The 19,041-nt window shown below is 37.3% G+C and overlaps 1 protein-coding gene across 3 annotated transcripts in view; it reads left to right on the plus strand.

The window, feature by feature from the left end:
* The first annotated feature begins 1,588 nt into the window (after positions 1-1,588).
* Positions 1,589-19,041, plus strand: part of LOC306804633 (uncharacterized protein) — a 40,011-nt gene continuing 22,558 nt past the window's right edge. For 2 of the 3 annotated variants that reach the window (XM_079311470.1, XM_079311472.1), the window contains exons 1-7: positions 1,589-1,845; positions 2,854-2,938; positions 3,683-5,118; positions 12,481-12,605; positions 13,011-13,099; positions 13,434-13,510; positions 15,956-16,087. In XM_079311470.1, the coding sequence (XP_079167596.1) occupies positions 2,936-2,938; positions 3,683-5,118; positions 12,481-12,605; positions 13,011-13,099; positions 13,434-13,510; positions 15,956-16,087 (1,862 nt within the window). In that variant the 5' untranslated portion in view covers positions 1,589-1,845; positions 2,854-2,935. Of the gene's footprint in view, positions 1,846-2,853; positions 2,943-3,682; positions 5,119-12,480; positions 12,606-13,010; positions 13,100-13,433; positions 13,511-15,955; positions 16,088-19,041 lie in introns of all 3 variants that reach the window. The other variant, XM_079311471.1, reaches the window with a different exon arrangement.

The following is a 19,041-nucleotide window of genomic DNA, read 5'->3' on the forward strand; positions in this document are numbered from 1 at the left end:
AGTGTTATTAGAATGGCATTATAAGAAGAAGGAGCACTCTGCTATGTCATCTGATAATGAGACTACAAGATCTAAATGATTGAGCTATCATTCCACATTAATTCACCAACTAATATGAAAGTGATGTAATAAATGTCTAGAAACACAGGAATAGATAATTTTTCATACCTTGTTATCTATGTAATAACACTACCTCACTCTTAGATTTTTACCTCTGTGAGACACTTCCACCCCCATCATGGATGTATGTTACAGGAAGTGTGGTTTGGGTGACCCATAGTAGTGCTACATGGTAGCATTCTGAGTAACTTTATAAACATATGGAGAAATGAAATTATGAGATTCAGACTCCTCTGAAAACAAAGGAAAAATGTGATCTCTTAATGCTTCTTTGTAAATATTTTCACTATTACAGTGTTTGACCTCGTGGACATTGCTTTTTTCTACCCTATCAGCTTCCCCTTACAATGTTTCAAACTTTTTTTTTATGATCTAGTGCAGGACAAGGAATATGGGTGAATTATTTGCAGGTTTGTCTCAAGCAAGAGACTTCCCATGTGCTACATAATTCCCACGTAGGAGCCGTAGCAGCTGTAACAGGATCATCAGGGAAAGTGTATTACATTATACTCAATGAGGCTGGAAAAATGACATTAGGATACTGCCAGTTGTAACATGTGGCTTATTTAATTAGGTACAAGTAATGGGAGAACTCCTCAAATTAAATACATCTGAGACAATTACTACATACACAACACGAATGCTTGAGAGCTCTGATATCCAGATACTACCTTCAAAACGTCCACTCTCACTCTCTCCAAATGGTTAGCTTGGGTGCTGCATGACTTAGCCTGTGTAGGGAAGCACAGAATTACTATTACAGATGAAAAATAGTGGCAAACTGGGAGATTCACTTCAATAGCTCCCTTCTGATCTAGATTAAGATGCTACTGAAGACGCATCCATCCTTTCCGACGAAGCAAGGCCATCACCTGGTTGCAGGGTTAACTGGAAGGAATGCCTGGCCAATGGATTTGACCAGTTTTCTTTCTACCATTTATAGCAAATAAACAGATTGCAGCGACTTTACAAATCCTGTACTTTAAAACCTTCATAATCCATGTGGGTGATGTGAAAGAATAAACGCAGGTATTTAGAAGGGGTGCATCACTTACTGGAGCTCTTGCGTGCACTAATGAAATTTGGGAAATTACTGTTAGAAGACTGAGGGAGATTTTTTAGGAAAAACGTGGTTTGCCTTGCAGAGTATCACAAGATTTAAAAAAAAAAAAAAAAGAAGTAGTCACATTCTATTAAAATTTTACTTTATACATGCAGGAGGGAAAACATTAAGTATACAACAAACGTGTAAGAAACTTGGGCAGCTTTTTCACTAGGGACAGTCCTCACCTGAACGGCGTTGGCGCTCCCTCAGAAAGCCCAGAACGCCACCTAAAGCCGAGAGGCGGCCGCCCGAGGGCGGGTGGCGCAGCCGAGTCCCCCCCGGCGCTGGCGCTTCCCGCCGCGCAGAGCGGCGCCCGGGGAAAGCTCCGCCCGCTCCCGCCCCTCGCGGCGCCGCGCGCGGGGTGAAGGGGCAGCGGGAGGCGGCGCCATCTTGGCAGCGGGGGTCGGCGGCGCTGCCCCTCCGGCGGCCGGGAGCCGCTGCCTTGAGGTTCCTGTCCTCCCCCGCGTGTGGCTGCGGCGGCTGCTGCTCGGCCGGGCCGCCAAGGGAAGCCGCTTCTCCTCCGCCACCGCCGCTGCTGCCATCGACCTGTGCCACCGCCGGGCGGCGAAGGAGCAGCTGGGGATGGCCGTGTCAGCGCGCAGGAGCCGGCGGCTTCTGAGGTTGTGTGTCGTGGGCGCCGCGCTGAGGCTGGTGTTTGTGTGGGCGGGAAGGAGTGGGATTTGCGCCGTGGGGAAGGGAGAGATGGAGTGGCTGATACACTTCCCTGAGGCGTGGGGCCGGCGGCCGCGCTTTCGGCTCGGACACGCCGCGGCCATCCCGGTGTGGGAGCAGCGCCTGCTTCCCCGGCTCCCAGGTGTGTCCTGGCGCAGTGTGCCTTGCGACCGCCGTACCCACCGTGCGAGGAAAGCCAGCCAGTTCCCATGGCTCTAGGTTCTGCCAAATAGGCCTTATTTTTCTGTTTGGGATAGGTATTGTACAGGTGGAGTTCAAGGCCTTGAGTTAGTCGATTGAGCCTTCTGGATGTTTCACAGGTCACTTAAAATGCAAGCATGGTTCAGCGTTTACAACCAGCTCTTACAGAAACGATATAGACCCGAACTTTCCCCATTCAAGAGCTGAGTGTCAGAGAGACTGCACTTCCCTTGAGCATGCTTACTCTGTCCTCACCAAGGACGCGGGTATATGCTTTTGCATGCAGCTTCACTCTCCAAGTATAGTAAGCAAAAGTCTTTTAGAGATTAGCAAGCAAGGATATTCATATGTGGGACAGTCACAGAGCAGCATTTTGTGTCATTGGAGATCTTGTCATGCAGCAAGTGTTCACATAGTTGCTGTTTGAATTCCACTTCAGGAAATCGGGTCGTCTTAAAATAAGCACCATCCCAGAAGAAGATGAGGACATAGAAGCCGATAAAGTAACTTTTTTACCCCAATACTGTTTTTGAGTGGAGGCAGAGTAACTTTGTTTTAATAGATGGGGATAGACTCAGTGCTTAGTAGTAATGTTATACTTGCTTTCTTATGTACAAAAATTAAGAGCTAAGAAGCTGGAGGTGTACATAAAACATAAATCTTGAGGGGGGAGAGAACATGGTAGCAATTCTGAGGAAGAGAGACAATTGCATGGCCATGTTTTTTCTCCTTCTGACAGTAATGTTTTCTTCCAGGTGCTAAAGTCAAGTGCAGACAGCAAAATCTCCTTGGTTTAGCCAGTTTGAGATTGAGAATGGCAGATTTCTCTTCCTTTGGATGGTAGGTGAGAAAGTGCCTGGAGTAACAGCTTTCCTTGTCAGTTTTGCAAGTCGACATGAAGGGGGGTAATGATTACTTACAAATCTTGTCATAACACTACATATAGATTCTTTTCAGATGAAGAAATATTATTTTCTTGTCCAGGATGGAGGGCATGAGACACTTTGTTAATATTTAGTTCTATAAAAGAGTTGAAATGTTTCAGAAAACAGTAGATAAACCTTCCAGTAGGAGAAACATGTTCTTTCTTGTTTAAAACTAACGTTTATTTGGAAGGGAAGAATTTGCTCTTTATTGCATACTGTGTAGACGTCAAAATTCAAGAAATCCAGACTAATGGGTGGGCATGCCACAGTGGTTAATGCCATCTTGCTTTGTAACAGCTTGTCTCTGAGCCTGTCTGGAACTTAGTGGTTTCTTAGAATGCAGTCTGTTTAGGACAGGGGTTTTTTTGTGTGTGTTTAATTTTACAAGAGATGTAAGCAAATGGTCTTGGTTCCTAACAAAAGTCTTTAGTAGTTCCAAAATCAGAACCATAATAACATTATTAAAGATGAGCAATAAGTAGTGTCTCGTTTAAACCATACTTCTGGTAGATGATGTCTGTTTTTCTTCTGGGTGAGTACATTCTAGTTGTGACCATGCAGAGTGTGTGTGATGTTATAGGCCTGAATAACTTCAGCTTTTTTATACTTGACTTCACAAATGTTTATGCTGATAATGTATTCATTGTTTTTTTCTAAGATGTTTCATGCTGAAAATACAGTAAGACTCTTGGAGTGTCAAGACGAAATCAGAATTAGACCATATTCTAAAAGAATGAAGTTAACCGAAGGAGCTTGTGAGAAATTCCCTGCGGATGATAACAAAGGTACTCAGAAGAAAATGGATGTTGAGAGAAAATCAAATGGTTTGATATCTACGTGTGCCTTAGATAACCAAGAGCAATGTGAAATGCAGAAGCAAGAGGAGATACCTACTGGTGCCTTGGGATCCTTGAATGAAGTTCTCCCTGAAAGTAATCCAGTGCTTAGTCAGCCAGTTGATTTGGAAACTGTGCAGAATATAAATCCTCCATTTGCATCAGTAAATGAGTATAAAGCTGAAAAAGAGAGAGACCCTTCTGTTACAAATAATGCTGATGAAGATAATATTGAGAAAAGCAGTACGTCATTCTTAGTAAATAGAAATGAATCAGATGAAGACTTTTTTACAAGCAAAGATTTTATAGGACCTATTTACAAGCCTCCCAAAAGTAATGAACAGGACAAATCTGGCAATTGCAATGAATGGAACACTGAAGGAGATGAGAATGAATTACATGAAAACAAATGTGAAAGAAAGGAGGTGAAGAAGATGCCTGCTGTTTCAGCCACTGTACCAGAAATAGATGATGAACTGGATCAGTTCTATAAAGAAATTCACCAGCTGGAAAATGAAAATTTAGACACTAATATTCAGGAAAAAGAAACTGAAATTTCTCAGGAGCAACACACTCCATTTAAATCTAGTCAAAGCTCACAAGAGAATTATCAACCTGAACTTTCGGTGAGCCCACAGCCATTTTACGAGAATAGTCAGTGTTCTTTGGGGGAACTGAACAGTCAGAAAACAAACAGTGAGCAGCAGTTAGTTGTGGAAACAGGTGGCTGGAAAGCTGAAAATGCCTTTAATGGCCAGGTAGATGCTTGGAACTGCTCAGTGCCTGAATTCAGACCTGCTTGGCAGACTAGAGCATCTTTCCAAAAACCTCAGGGACCTTTTCCTCCTAGATTAAACCATCAATCCCATTTTCAGATATTTGATCCCCCACCACGAATCCCAAATGTTCCCCCTTCTCAGAATGCGGGACTTTCTTACAACAGTTACCATTGCTACCGTGGAAATACTGATACCAACAGTCATGGTCCATTGCTTGATCAGAATACCAGCTATTCTGGTCATACTGACATCCATACTACTCCAGTCTTCAGGAATGGGAATAATGATCAGATTGGACTCCCAAGTAGTGGTTTCTGTGAAACCAGAGAAGGGTGTTGGAGGGATCCAAAAGCTGACACTACAGAAGGAATGCACAGATTTTCTTCATTGCAGTTATCTGAAGAAAGATTCAGTTGTTCACAGAAATTGCTTCTAATCTTAAGAGGCCTACCAGGTTCAGGGAAATCAACACTTTCTCGGTAAGTAAAGAATTAAAGCTTGAGAAGTTTATTCAAGTAAAATTTTTAAAGAATTTAAATATATCTGTAAGCACTAAGGGAACTTTTTCATTTGTAAATTAGACTCTTAAAATGCAGTAGTTTAATTCTCTTATTTGTACTTACAGAGTGCAAGTGGCAGTAAATACTAAGATTTACTTGGGGTTTTGTTTCCCTCGGAGTTTTGATGAACAAGAGCTCCTCTGTGTTAAAGTGTTAACCATCCATTAAATGCATAGTCTTTTATTCTGAAATTTTCATAGTAGTATGTGATGGTCTGCTGCTTTTTTAATTCTTAAATTCCCTAATTTAAAAAAAAATCTCCCATCAAATTTATCAGTCAATTTGTATGAATCAAAAGTCCTTTTTCATGCCCATGCAAAAATTTTCAAAGGCCTTTAGAAGAATGCTGCTGCTCTGAAAATAATTATTTTGATGTATTGATGAAGCTGAGCATTATGTCATTCCCTTTTTTTCACAGTATGATCTGTCAATTGCTCTTCCCTATTTGTGAACAATGAACAAGAAAAGTATTATTTTTTTCTTCAGAATATGCTTGTTAAAGTCTGACAAGATTAAAAGCAGATACAACCTTCAACTTGGATTTTCCTTTTGTGCTTTTTGGCCTATTTTAAAAAGCATGAAAAGTGAACAGAGTGCAGATGCTACCTGTATTAAGTGAAAATAAGTTGCTCTTGTGTATATAAAAAAAAAAGAAGTTGCTAAATCAGTATTTACTAATTGAGTTTCATCCAGAAGCTACATCACAGACGGGATGTCTTCTGTAGTTATCATCTGTTGTATGTGAGGAGTCTGTGAAATAGATAAAGTGATTATGTTCTTATTTGTTTTTTATGTAAAAGAGTAATATTCTATGAGTGGATTGATATTTAGGAGACAGTCATCTTCATATTACAGCTATAAATCTCTAATAGGTGTTTGTTTTGCATGTTTCAGTAATTTTCACTATAATTTTTTTAAAGTTACTGATTGCTGTATTTTGCAAACCTGCATTTTTGAAGCTGCATGTCCCCAGTTGGTATTACTGCAATAAGTCCTTTAATATATGAAAGCAACATAAAATAATTTTTTAATAACCCTGTGGAAAAAGTCCTGCCTCTTTCAGTTCAGAGATTGGACAATACTTATTATGAAGATACCGAATATACTTGTTTTCCATGTTTGGTGTGCTAAATTATCTCTAAATCTTTCTCCAAAAATATGACTCATATTAACTGAAAAATTCTAAATATTTTCAGGTTTTTAAGAACATGTATTTGTGCTTTTTTTTTAATGTCTCATTAGTGAGATCAGTTACTAGTTTTATTTAGCAGATGGGAAAGTGAGCACTATGAGATCAAGGTTAAGAATAGTTACCAAAAGTGAGTGCAGAATTTGAATGGCATGGGGCTTGTTTTTCAGTGTATTCAATTACATGCAGTTCCATGTGTTTAATGCTTGGTTGCAATTATTAATTCCCATGAAATCATGGATCTTGGATTCCTTGGGGAAAAAACACCCCGGAATAAATGAGTACCAATGGGGAAAATATTTTTATTATTAGTTAAGTCTTAATAAACATGTTTGAACGTGTTTTTCTATGTAGCATCATGGAATTCTGCAGTGTAGATTAGGACAGCAATGATGTTATATCTGAGGTCAGAGGAGTACCCACAGGTATCTTTGCAGATTCAGCATTTTTGGCACCTGCAGACAAACCTCTACCATTTGTGCTGTAAAATAACTGTGAAGGAAAAGGAGAAAACTGACGCTGTTGGTGTGGATCAGCACTAGAGAGGAATGAGGTGTATCTTGCAAGTGGGTTTCCCAAACAGGAGATGACAGCAGAGCTGGTAGTGAGACCTTGGAATCTCAAATTTCTATTTGTGTTTTGCGCTGAGTAAGGGTTCTTAAGTACAGACACTTTTCTTCATGCTCACAAACTTGACTTGTGTCTGTCTGGAATCTTCCACCAAAGTTTGGGTTTTTTTAAATTTTGACTCTTCCAACTAAGCTATTGGAGTTTCAGGCACATTATTTGGAAGAGATAGTGGATGTGAACTAGTCCATTGTTCTGCTTGGAGAAGGTCTGTCACCATCACTGGAGCAGGTCAGGCATATCTTTGAGATTTCTATGGTCTCACCAAACTTCTCTAGTGCAGTACAAACCACCTTAGTAAGGATGTTCTTCCTGATCTCCAGACTGAAGTTCCCAAGCCGTAATTTGCATGTCCCGTGTAATAACATGTGTTGTTACACGGTAGAATATAGCTCATCTTCTTTGCAGCTTCCCTTCTGATAAGGGAGAAGTTTATTCACTGTAGTAGGCTGACATCAGACCTTTTACTGCCTCCACTGCCAGACTAATCAAACCCAGCTGCTGTTAATCTCTCCTTGGAGGTTGTATGCCTGTAGCCATCTTGGTAGCCATCTTTTCAGCCCTCTCATGTTTTTCAGCATGTCTTTTGAACTGGGAAGTCCCACACTGGACACAGTATTTCAGAATTGACTGCACAAGAGGCAGGCAGAGTGTGGGTGGTACCTTCTCAGGTGTTCTACTGGCCATGCTTCCTCTGCTAAAGCCCAGGTGGTGATTTGCCCCACCTTTGATTCACTCATCTCATTTGATGTCCACTGTAATCCTCAGACTCTTTTCAACATAGCTGCTCAACCAGTCACTTTCCTGCCTGTGCTGAGGCTTAGGTTTCATCATTTGTAGAGCTTTATTCTGTCCTTGTTGAGCTTTGTGGTGTTTTGCTTAGCCCAAGTGTCAGGTTTCTCTGTGGCCTTCTGGATAGATGCTTCACCGTTCAGCTCAGTGTTGACAGTCACTGCTGAATTGGTGTCATCTGCAAGTTCTCTGCCTCATCGTCCAGGCTAATGATGAAGATACTGAAAAAAGTGGTTCTGGCTATGTCCTTGGTTGTTCTCTGCTTGTTTCTGGCTGGGAGATGATGTTGGAAGCTTTGATAATTTCTGATTCATCACTTGGTCCTTATTGACAAAGGCACTTGTTTCATCAGAGGGGGCGTTCTGGTCAATGAAGAATGATTTGTCTGTTGCAAACCCCACATTGGCTCTTCCTGGTTCCTCAATTTCCTTAACGTGTTTGGAAATAGATTCTGAGGATGCACTCCATTGTTTCCAGAACAGAGCTTAGGTGAGGTTAAGCAGCCATTAGTTCTTTGTCTTTACTTGCCTTAAATATGAACATAACATCAGCCATCTCTGGCTCATTGGGGAGCTCCCCTCATCTCATGGATTTATTACCTATGTCCACCTGACTTAGACAATCCTAGTCCCTGAGGCTCCTATGAAATCCTGTTTCTTAACCATCCATTTCCATTTTTGTTTTCCTCTTCATTTCCAATCATGGCTTTTGGTCTGTGCTCACTAATCTCATATCTGCTTCTAAGTTCTAAACTGATTTCTTCAATTCAGTCTCTCTTGTGTTTCTTCCAGATTCATTTTCTCCCTGTTTCAGGCAGTGGTACGATCTCCCTCCCAATTTCATTATACCAAGCATCTCTGCTTCACTCTTTGCCTTGGCCCTGTTTCCTAGCTCTGCTGCCAGTACCAAGTTGCTTGTTTCAGTGTTTATACCACGATGCTTCCTGTGTCCTCCTATTTTACGAAAATTTTGTTCCTTCTATTTCCATTAATGTGTTGGGGCAAATGTGTTCTTGTAATGCAGTATTGATCCTGAATCAGCTTCCTGCCACAGCCAGATTGCTCTGTTCAGGATTGGGTTTACTGCAGTGAGAATCATAAGTTCTTTTCAGTACTGTTTGCTGTGCACGTGACATTTTAAAGTTGTATACCTTGGACAGATTTATGAAGTTTTTGCAGGGCAAACAAACACATGTACTGTGTCAGATTTCGCTTCCTCAATCCAAAGCTTCTCAGAGAAAAACTTGGAATAACAAAATGCTATACAAATGCTCTGCTTTTTCCTTGGTTTTGGAAGAGATTGAGCATTTAGTTAAAAATGTTTGAAAACAGTTTGGCCAGACAGATACTCAACAGTAGCTTTAGCCCAAGTAACCAAAGTCTGCTGCAATTAGAAATGATAATGTGATCTTACAGTCCTGGGAAAATTACAGGAAAAGAGACTTGTATTTTTAAAATATTTTGCTACTGAAGTTGACAGCAATTGCAATTTGCCTTTTCTCCATAAATATCTAAGCATTAATTGGAAAAACAGGGAGCTTAATGAAATTGACTTGTTAAGTTACACCAATATTTGTTTTTCAGTTTTTAATTAAATCCAGTAATGTATAAAGACAGTTGTCTTTCTCTGGTACCATTCTTCTTCAAAGCAAAATCTTCTGAAGGGAAGAGTGAGAGTTGGTGTTTATAACTGAATGTAGGAACAGTGGTGTGGTGTTGTTTCTAATTATATATTTATTTAAGCATTTTTACAGTATTTATTTAAGCACCACTTTTAGAGGAGCATTTACACAGCTCACTAATGCTGTGTATTTTGAAACTATATTTGGGTATTGCCTACTTTTTTCCTCATCCATGATATGCTAGTAATTTTAAATAGGTGAATTATTAGATTGAGTTATCTTTTTTTAATAATAAAATCATTTATCAAAGTAGGCTATAGAGGTTACAGATTTGGGGACCATTTTAGTTTTGAAGAAAAAAGATTTTTGTGTGTGCATGCATGCGCACATGCATTGGAAAAAATGTGTATTGATTTGCTGACTAGTTAATATTTTGGTTCCAACATGAGATTTTTGTATGTCAGGATAATAGCTTCTTATAGATCAGATAGCATTTCTGGAAGAAGTAGGTGAGCTGCTTTAATTTCAAAGTCCTGATGTGTTCAAAGGTGTGTGTTTGCTTGGAGGGAAGGTTTATGGTGAAGATGTATTACAGTGGTTGAATAATATGCTACTCATTTCAAGCATGGGTGCATACAGATGCTGACTAATCTGTCATTTGACTCTCATTAGAAATACATGTATCTTTTTTTCTTTTTCTATCTCCTAAAACTGGAATATTATCTCTGTGGATTTAGATAATAATGATGCTTTCTATAGATAGGCTTTTTGTTCTTTCTGTTCTCTAGTGCATGGGTCTGGAATAAATTTTTATTTCCAAACAATTATTAGAGGTAAATGAATTATTCCATATGATGTCAACCAGTTTTCTGCTTTGAATTTTAGAAGTTTAAATATGTAAATTCTGAAAGAGGTAGTTGTCAGGCTTTTAAAATGTTATGCTTTATGATTTAATTTCACAATTTAGAAAGAGGTTCCAGTCATGCCTGGAATATTTGAAGTTTTCAGTTCATGAACTTGTGACTTTGTGATAGTTTGTGTTTTATGTATGGGATAAAGGATCTCTTACCCTCTTTGGTAACTATTTTGCCTTCTCAAATTTTATGGATTTAGGATTATTGCAAATACAGTTTATTATATTAAATCTGTTATTTCACTTATATTGGTTAATTAATAATTGTGGTGTATTCTGAACTTTAAAGAATACTATCAAACTATTTCAAGAATATTTGCACTTTGTTGATGGGTGTGCAAGATTTCTGAACCCTTGTCACTGTATTTCTTTATTGTTACTAATGGTGTTTGGAAGATACAACAAAAGAATTTGAGTAAGAGAGTTATTCTTCAGAACATGAGCAAGTAGTGTCAGTTCTTAGAAATAAAGATGAAAATCAGTGTCTCGTCAGTGTTGATTGCCAGTTGATGTATTCCTATAGAAACCTGATGCTCAGGCCTCTAGGAGCTGTAGGGGTGTGTCCACCTACTCAGCCAATAGAAGAATCCCAGATATTATTTGATGTCTTTTTTTATTAAGGCAGATGGTTCTTTAGGATCTGTGTATATACATTCAGCACACAAGGAGTGAATGTGGAAGATTTTCCAGTTTTTCTAGCACTATTAATAGGCAAGTGTAGCTTACTGTAAATAAGAGAATTGAGCCAAGTGTGAAATCACAGCCAAGTAACTTAATGAATATAAATTTGTTAAATATTTTATACAAGAGACAAAGAGGGATAAAAAAATTGATGCTGTGTGTGATGTATGATTTACTAGTGCCATTCAATCTATTTAGAACAAAAATAGATTATTAATCCTCTCTCACTCTTCTAAACCAGTGTAATACACACCCTATTGAAAAATCTAGGTTCTAAAAAACCAGGTATTTATCAGTGTTCAAATAAAGTGGGTGCACTTCTCAAATAGCATTGCTGTTTGTCCTGAAGCAGCCCTAAAGCTCTGGAAAAGGAAGAACAAGGAGGAAATAACAGTTTGTAATGCAGCTTTGATCATGTTACTTGACATTGCACTATTAGTAGTTTCTTCTGGTCTTTAGTAATCTGAATTTGGTTGTCTGTATGTCTGTATCTGAAAAGCAAAAATAACCAGCAACATAGTTGTGGGACAGTAAACTTATAGGAGTATAATCCAGCATGTGATAGTGTCACAGTTATTAAACTGTGATCCATAATGGACTGTTGTTGGTGACAGGTGGCAAAACATAGCAAATTTCCTGTGTAGGGATTACATTTAAGTGCCTCTTCATGTAGATACGTATGGGAAAGTTTGATAACTTAGAACTAGCATGTCTTTGTTCCTCTAAGTTATTTGGGATCTGGCCAATTCTTTTTTGTTCCTGCCACCTCAGCAATAGTGCAGTCCCACACACTGCTAGTGCAGTTTGGCTTTTGTAGCCTGTGGGTATGTTGCTTATTTCTGGAGCTGGAATAGTTACCTGAATTTCCATAGGACAGTGATATCTCAGTGTTGCAGTGGCCTCTACATGCTCTTTGGCACTACTGGCTGTTACCTGTTTTCAGATTTAAATATGCCATGGAATTAAAAAGAGACAAGGAGGCTTAAAATCCTATATACACCTATTCTGTAGGCTGGACTTTAAAAAGAATTGTACTGTTGTCTCCATTATATAAGGTTTCCCTTTAAACGACAATTTCCAAGGACTTTCTGAAACTAGGTTTACATTTGGCAGAATGACGAGTTCTCATGATCAGATTGCTTTCTAGACATATTTCCAAATGTGGATTGAGATGGAAAATGTTAGCCAAATACATTCAGTTATTGTAGTATCGTTGTAAAATTGGTTGGATATAAACATCTTTTGGGGGCAGAGAAGAAACAAACACAGAAATAGTAGAGAGAGGAAACATTGCTTTGATTTGGATTAGTATTATTGGTAATATATATGAGTGTGATTTTTATAAATCTGCATGAAGTTTGCAAGAAGTTCAGAAATAGGTCACAGTTCATATTTCTTGAACATATTAATCTATCTGGAAATCAAAAGTGAATATATTTCTGTGTTTTCTCTTAACAGTGTTCTGCTTGGTCAGAGTTGTGATGGCGTTGTGCTCAGCACCGATGATTATTTTCGTCAGCAGTATGGATACACCTATAATGCTGCTCAGCTTGGTGATGCCCATGAGTGGAACCGGAAGAGAGGTTGGAATGAATAAAAGGCATCCTATTAAGCTGTGTTGCATAGAGGAAATAAAAGTGTAGCATAACATGTATGAGTATTAAGAGTCTCTATGAAAAGGAGTATATATATTGTAGCAAAGCACATATAGCAGTATTTCAGATATTTATTATGCTTTAATTCATGTATATATATGCGTTAAATTTTGAACTTCTACAGGGTTCAGAGTTAAAAATAGATAACCATGTTTCTTTGGGTATTAGGTTCTTATTTCTACTTCTTTTCATTCCTGCCTGTACCTTTTATTCTTTCTTTTAGAACAGAGTATTTCAGTCAGAATAGATTAGTGAAAGAAAACCTCGGCCAGATTATTTTTTTGTTGTTTGAGCTACATGTGGTTTATTAACTTGCACAATTTTTCATTGCAGCAAAGCAAGCAATGGAACAGGGAAAATCTCCAGTTATAATAGACAACACTAATACTCAGGCCTGGGAAATGAAGCCTTACGTGGAAGTGGTAGGTTTTGTTGCATGATTGTCACCTGTAACAATTTTTCAAACTTACCCTTGCATGTGATAAGTTGATGTGCTTTTTCCAGAAACATTTTTACTCAAGTTTTTAAAAAGAGAAACTGCTTATTGATAATGTTTAGTAGTTGGTGTGGCAGTGGTTTAAATAATTCAACTATTGGCTTGGTTCAATTTGCTTAGCCTGCAACGAAAGCTGACAGGTTAGGGGTAAGTGAAGTAATGCTGTTGCATCTGTTTAATATTCTTGTCCTTTTTTTTTTTTTTTCTTATGTTCTATGTGAGCAGGATAAACATCACACATATTTCTTTGCTTGCTACAGGCTCTAGAAAAAGGATACAGAGTGGAATTCCATGAACCAAATACTTGGTGGAAGTTTGATCCTGAAGAATTAGAAAAGTAAGGTTTCTCTTACTGTAGAGAAAGTTTTGTGGATAAACAAGTAGACAAATAAATACCAGCTCCATCGTGTTGGCCCAAAATATCAGCATTAAAATTTTATTATACGTGTCACGTGACTTAGAGTACTGCTGAACATGGGTCATTGTACTTCTGGGTTCTGAGAATGCTTGGGAAGCTGCTTATTCTTCCTGGATAATGTCCTTTGGTCTCAGATATATCTGCTTTAGTAATCTGTGAGGTATCAAACCAGCTCAGGGATATTCTTTCCCAGAGCAAAACCCTTGAACTGTGAAGCACTATTACCGGTTTTAGAAGGTTCCTAAAATATTTTAGCAGTTCTCGTTGCTTTAAATATTTAAACAGAGGCCCTTTGTCTGGAAACTTTATTTTTTTAGGAATTTAAGAAAGGTGGTGATGTAAGTTTTCATGTTGTTCTTTATTTGGGAGACAGCTCTTCAGTTTTGTTTCATCAGCAAGCTTGCTGAGGGTGCAGTTGTGGAGAATAGTATGGAAACATTTAATAGTGGCAGAACTTTGCTTTTGTCAATAGATTCTGTGTTCCTGCACACAAAACAGTCTTCCTCTTCCCATCTGTTAGAAATTTTGCTGCTATGTGTGCTTTGGTTCAGATAGATGACTTTGTGCTCTCTCAGCATAGCCAAGCTGCCAAAGAATGAGTGAGGACATGCCTGACGAGGAGATACCAGTATTAAATGACACTATACAGCAAATTGATTTCCTTTTTTAAATCAGTTTCTATGCTTGATGCAATTTTGCTGTGGGTGATTTTATTATCCTGTCTTATTCTGCAAGGAAAAGTACTTCCTCTTTTATGAAGTGATTACACACAAGTTTATTCAATTGTGGATGAGTGTGCACTTTATGTCCAGAGCACTTGAGCTGTAATTTTTTTCTAGGAGTACTAAGGGAAAATATTGAATAACTTTCTACTTCCAGCATTTGGCATTAAAAAACTTAGACTTGCCCTTCTCATTTTTTGTCAGTCATGAATGTCAAGTGCTTTATAAAATCCATGTATTTCTAGAGGGTTGACTTTTACCTCTACCATTGACCTTGTTCATATTTGTGAATAAAATCAAAACTGCTAAGACTCACCAAGTGATTAGTTCAACATGCTGCTGCTCCTGGGCTGCTTTAGCACAATGTAGAAACTAGAAGGATTTAAACAATAAGCCACATGCTGTGATCGCTCCAGCTTCTGGTGTTGTCTCAGGGTGAGAGAAATGCTCTGCTTAAGTATTTTCTTCATGGAAAAAAACCGGATAAAATACAATTTTAAGGGAGCAATGTAATTTTGAATAAAGTCCTGAGAGGACTGGGTGGTGAGCAATCAGTCTTCTAAAATATTTCTGTACGGAATATCATCTTTCCAGTATAGCCTGTTTGTTCCCAGTGTTGATTTCTCCCCTATAGAACTGAGAAAGTTGGCAAGGCCCATACCTCTTGTGTCCCTGGCAGAAAGCACAAAGGTGCAAAATGTATTATTCTCTGTTTGTTTGTTGAGGACATAATTTAGCTTGGAATAGGTTTTTTGGCAATAATAAGTATTCAGTTATGATACATGCTTGTTTTATGTCTCTTTTAGATTATTTTGTTACAGTTCTGTCAATTCTCTGACTTTCAGATTGTGCATGAGGCTTGTGGTTTTCTTCTGGTAGAGACTGAAATTCTTTGCTAACATGGATTTTAAGGTCCTATTCCATAAATACCTGGAGGTACAGATATTCTAATGTGATGTGTAACAGCTCACGTTCTTAATAGACCAAATTGTCTCTGAAAGTAGCTGGTCACCAAGCACTGCAAGAATAGGACAGCACTGCTGATGCCTTTTCCCTTACATGTGTTTCAGTACATTTCTCAATTTACTAGGGTCAGTTACAACTAGTAGATAAAGTATTGTGAGCATGTTGCTCTAGTTCAGAACTGAAGTTGCTTCTTACTCTCTAGAGAAGTTTCTTGATGAGAAAATACTGTCATTAAGTCTTGAAACAGTGTAGTTGCATATTTGATGCTATTTGAACGTTTCTTTCATAAGGAGTAGTCTATGCTATGATTCATCCCTCCGCTCATTAGCTAGTATACCATGTAAAATTTCGTTAATAAATAGTAAAATCCTTCTAGGGTAATTCAGGTGCATAGTTATAGTGAATAATATCACATTTGTGTGTGAAGAAGAATAACTGTATTGTTTTCTGCTACTCAATATATGCAGCTGTGAATTGTTAAAGTAAAAGCACAAGTTGAATACTGAGAGATGAGGTTATAGTGTAATAAAAGCAAGCAGAAAAATTTGAGAATTTAGAGGGTTTTATTCTTAGACTGTAACGTGGAATTATATATGTGCTTACACATAACTGTATATAACTATAAACATACCAGACAATTTATTATTTTTGTTTTGTTTTGTTTTGTTTTTTGTAGGAGGAATAAGCATGGGGTCACTCGTGAGAAGATTGCTCAGATGTTGGAGCGATATGAATATCAAATATCCATTCCTATTGTCATGAATTCAGTGGTACCTCCCCACAAAAACACTCTGCAGAGAAGACCTAGGTGGGGAGACAATACAGACTCATGGAGTTCTTTCAGTATTTCCAGTAGCCAGTAACACACTTGCTGTCAGTTAATAAGAATCTGTTATTTGCCCTTTTAAAACACATCATCACCTCCAATAAAGTAGTGATCTTCTGTGTTTTAAATAGGACTATTTCAACACCCATTTTCTTCTAGAGGCTGTTCTTTTTAATGGACTTGCATATAAATAAAACTGTACATTTAATGGTTTTTAAAACTAAATTTATTAAAGTTGTAATACTTTGGATTTTAGTAAAATATTTAATACAGTATGGTATATAGCAGAGTCTTTCTTCATAAATCTAAGACAATGATGCTGTCATACATTAGGTAACTGTTGAGCAGTTTTTTTTAAAGAAGGGGTCATATTAAGGATCTTTTAAAAGAGAAGTAAAGCCTAAGAAGAAGAGTTTATTTACATAATAATCAATTTTGATGATTGTTATTTAATCTTCTTGCCATTTTGGAGATTTTTTTGAAAGCAGCAGTATTACTAACATTGTCCTTTAGTTCAGTTTGACATGTATTGCCAGTTGGCAAAATTTTGACGTGTTTTTGGATTTCAGTTAAGAGGTTTGATTTTATTTTTCTTGTTGTTTTGTTGGTTTTGGGGTTTTTTTTCCTTTCTTTCTTTGGTCTAAGAAGTTCAGTGGCAGCTGAAGCAACATTCTGCCAGTACAATATTCACCAGCCATAAACTGTGCAATCTGGATTATTTTTTTATTTATTCTCTTTGGTAGTATATACACGGTGATGTTGGAACACCACCGATTTCTGTGCTGACTGAAAAACACCCTAAATTTTATCAGTCAACCACTGAAATTTCACAGCTGTGTCTTTCTAAGTCAGTTTCTTTCATTTGTGATAAAAATGAAGTTTTAAAGAATTAAGCTGTCAATTCCCAGTCCACAGTTGGGATGAATCAATTCAATATAAATAGTGGATATAATTCTGTAAAGCCATCTTGCATTCCTAATTTTGGCATAGCCAATGTAACCTGTTTATTGCATAACAAAGAATGAGCCAAAATGGAGACTAACTTTCTGCTCTTTTTCTCTTAAAAAATTACGAGTTTGTAAGTGTTCACTTTGCCTTTTTTCTAACAACTTGCTGTATTAATAAAATATATTTGTGTTCAGTATTGTTGAAGTAGCTCGATACAACAGTTTATATTTTTAGTCTTTTAGGATTTTATGCAGGTGAGAATTATTGCTAACTTATTACCTGAAGTAACCTAACTACGCTTGACTTCCTTACACACTGAATGACCAAATGTTGACTAGGAAATTGTCAAGAACATGAGTATGTAACTAAAAGAATTTTAATGGTTATCTATTACTTATTTCATATCACAGTGTCAGAATTTTGAGAATTGCAAAGCCAGCTTAATTTTTTTAAAATGTAGACAATTTTTGAATAGGCCTTAAAAATTACTTTGTCAATAAAGTTTGAATACCATGAGAACTGAAAATCCAGATATATACTGAAGTATTTTTCTGTGGTTTTCTACACCCATTGTGCAAATTTGTTTTAATTATTTGAAACAGAATTTAAAATGTTTTGCGTTGTTACTATATTGAAATTGTGTATATGTGTAGAAAAGAGGCCCCCTAACTATATTATCTTCCTTCATTGTGTGTTATTCATATCAAGTATCTTACTGCATTTTAGTTTTCATTGTTATCTTTTTCCATGTCTCGTAAGGAACATGGATATCATGCTCAGTAATACTTTAATTATACCAAAGTTTTTATATTTAAACATGAGAGCACATTTCAAGTTTGGGATAGATAAAAGGTTTTTGACTCATTTAGTCTATTTTACTGTAACCTATGACATGGTAAAATTTATTGAAGCTTTTGTAATATTCACACAGTGTGCTAAGGCATGGCAAAGAGCTGATTATTGAAGACTGAAATGGCGTTGTTTAGCAGTATTTATTTGAATAGGTACTAGTTTGTACTGTTTTAAGATGGTGCAGCTTTTCTTGTGTTACCTTTTTAATTATTGGTGCATGGGAGTGTTTTTGCTGTGCAAGGCATGCTGATCAATAGACCTGCAGTTTGAAAAGGACACTTGGGAAAGGGAAGCTTTGCAATTTGTGTATCAAACATCTGTAAATTGCTTAATATGTACAGCTGTATTATAAGGTAAGTACAGTGTCATGGTAGGTGAAAACCCACTGGAATTACTGTAGGTGTAATGCTTCTCTCTTTCATGGTGTTACATTTTGTGAGGGTATGATAGTCACAGGCAGATGATTTTACACTACACTATTTATAGGTAAAAATAAAAATTATATAAAGTACATGTTGCAGGTACTGAATTTCTCATGCCCTCTAAACCAAGAAAAATTAATTATTTATTAAAAATGTATGTGCAAAAAATGTAAGAACTTGCTGCTCAGCTACACAGGAGATGTGAAAATTCTTATTGTCTGTACTTTCTGTGCAGTACTTTTGTTGATGATGATAATGTACCTAGAACGAAGGTTTCCTATTTTTCACTTTCTAAATAAATTACTAGTTCATCATATTTCATTAAATAATCATGACAGGTTTTTTGGGTTTTTTTAAATTTAACTAATGCATAGAATCATAATATTATAAATACAGATCTGAAGTTTCTCCTGCATACTTAAAGCTATTGGGATGTTTGGTAAGTAAATTTAAGACTTAACTTTTCTAAGCATGAAATTTAATTTTGTAGAACATTTATAAATTGGTGCTTATAGCAGACTGCTATAATCAGACTGGTGAGCATCAGCTGTATAGGGAAAAGTGGTTCTAGTTTTACTGCTTCATCTAAGCTGCCATTTCATTGTTTATTGGTTTACTTCCCAAATTATCAAAAGTTTTCATCGGCATTCTTTGGGTGATTTCGTTTTTTTCTTTTAATTTTGTATGGACCAGAAAAAAAATAGCACCCCAAAA

Source organism: Erithacus rubecula, assembly GCF_903797595.1.
Source record: "Erithacus rubecula genome assembly, chromosome: 1".
Taxonomy (NCBI): domain Eukaryota; kingdom Metazoa; phylum Chordata; class Aves; order Passeriformes; family Muscicapidae; genus Erithacus; species Erithacus rubecula.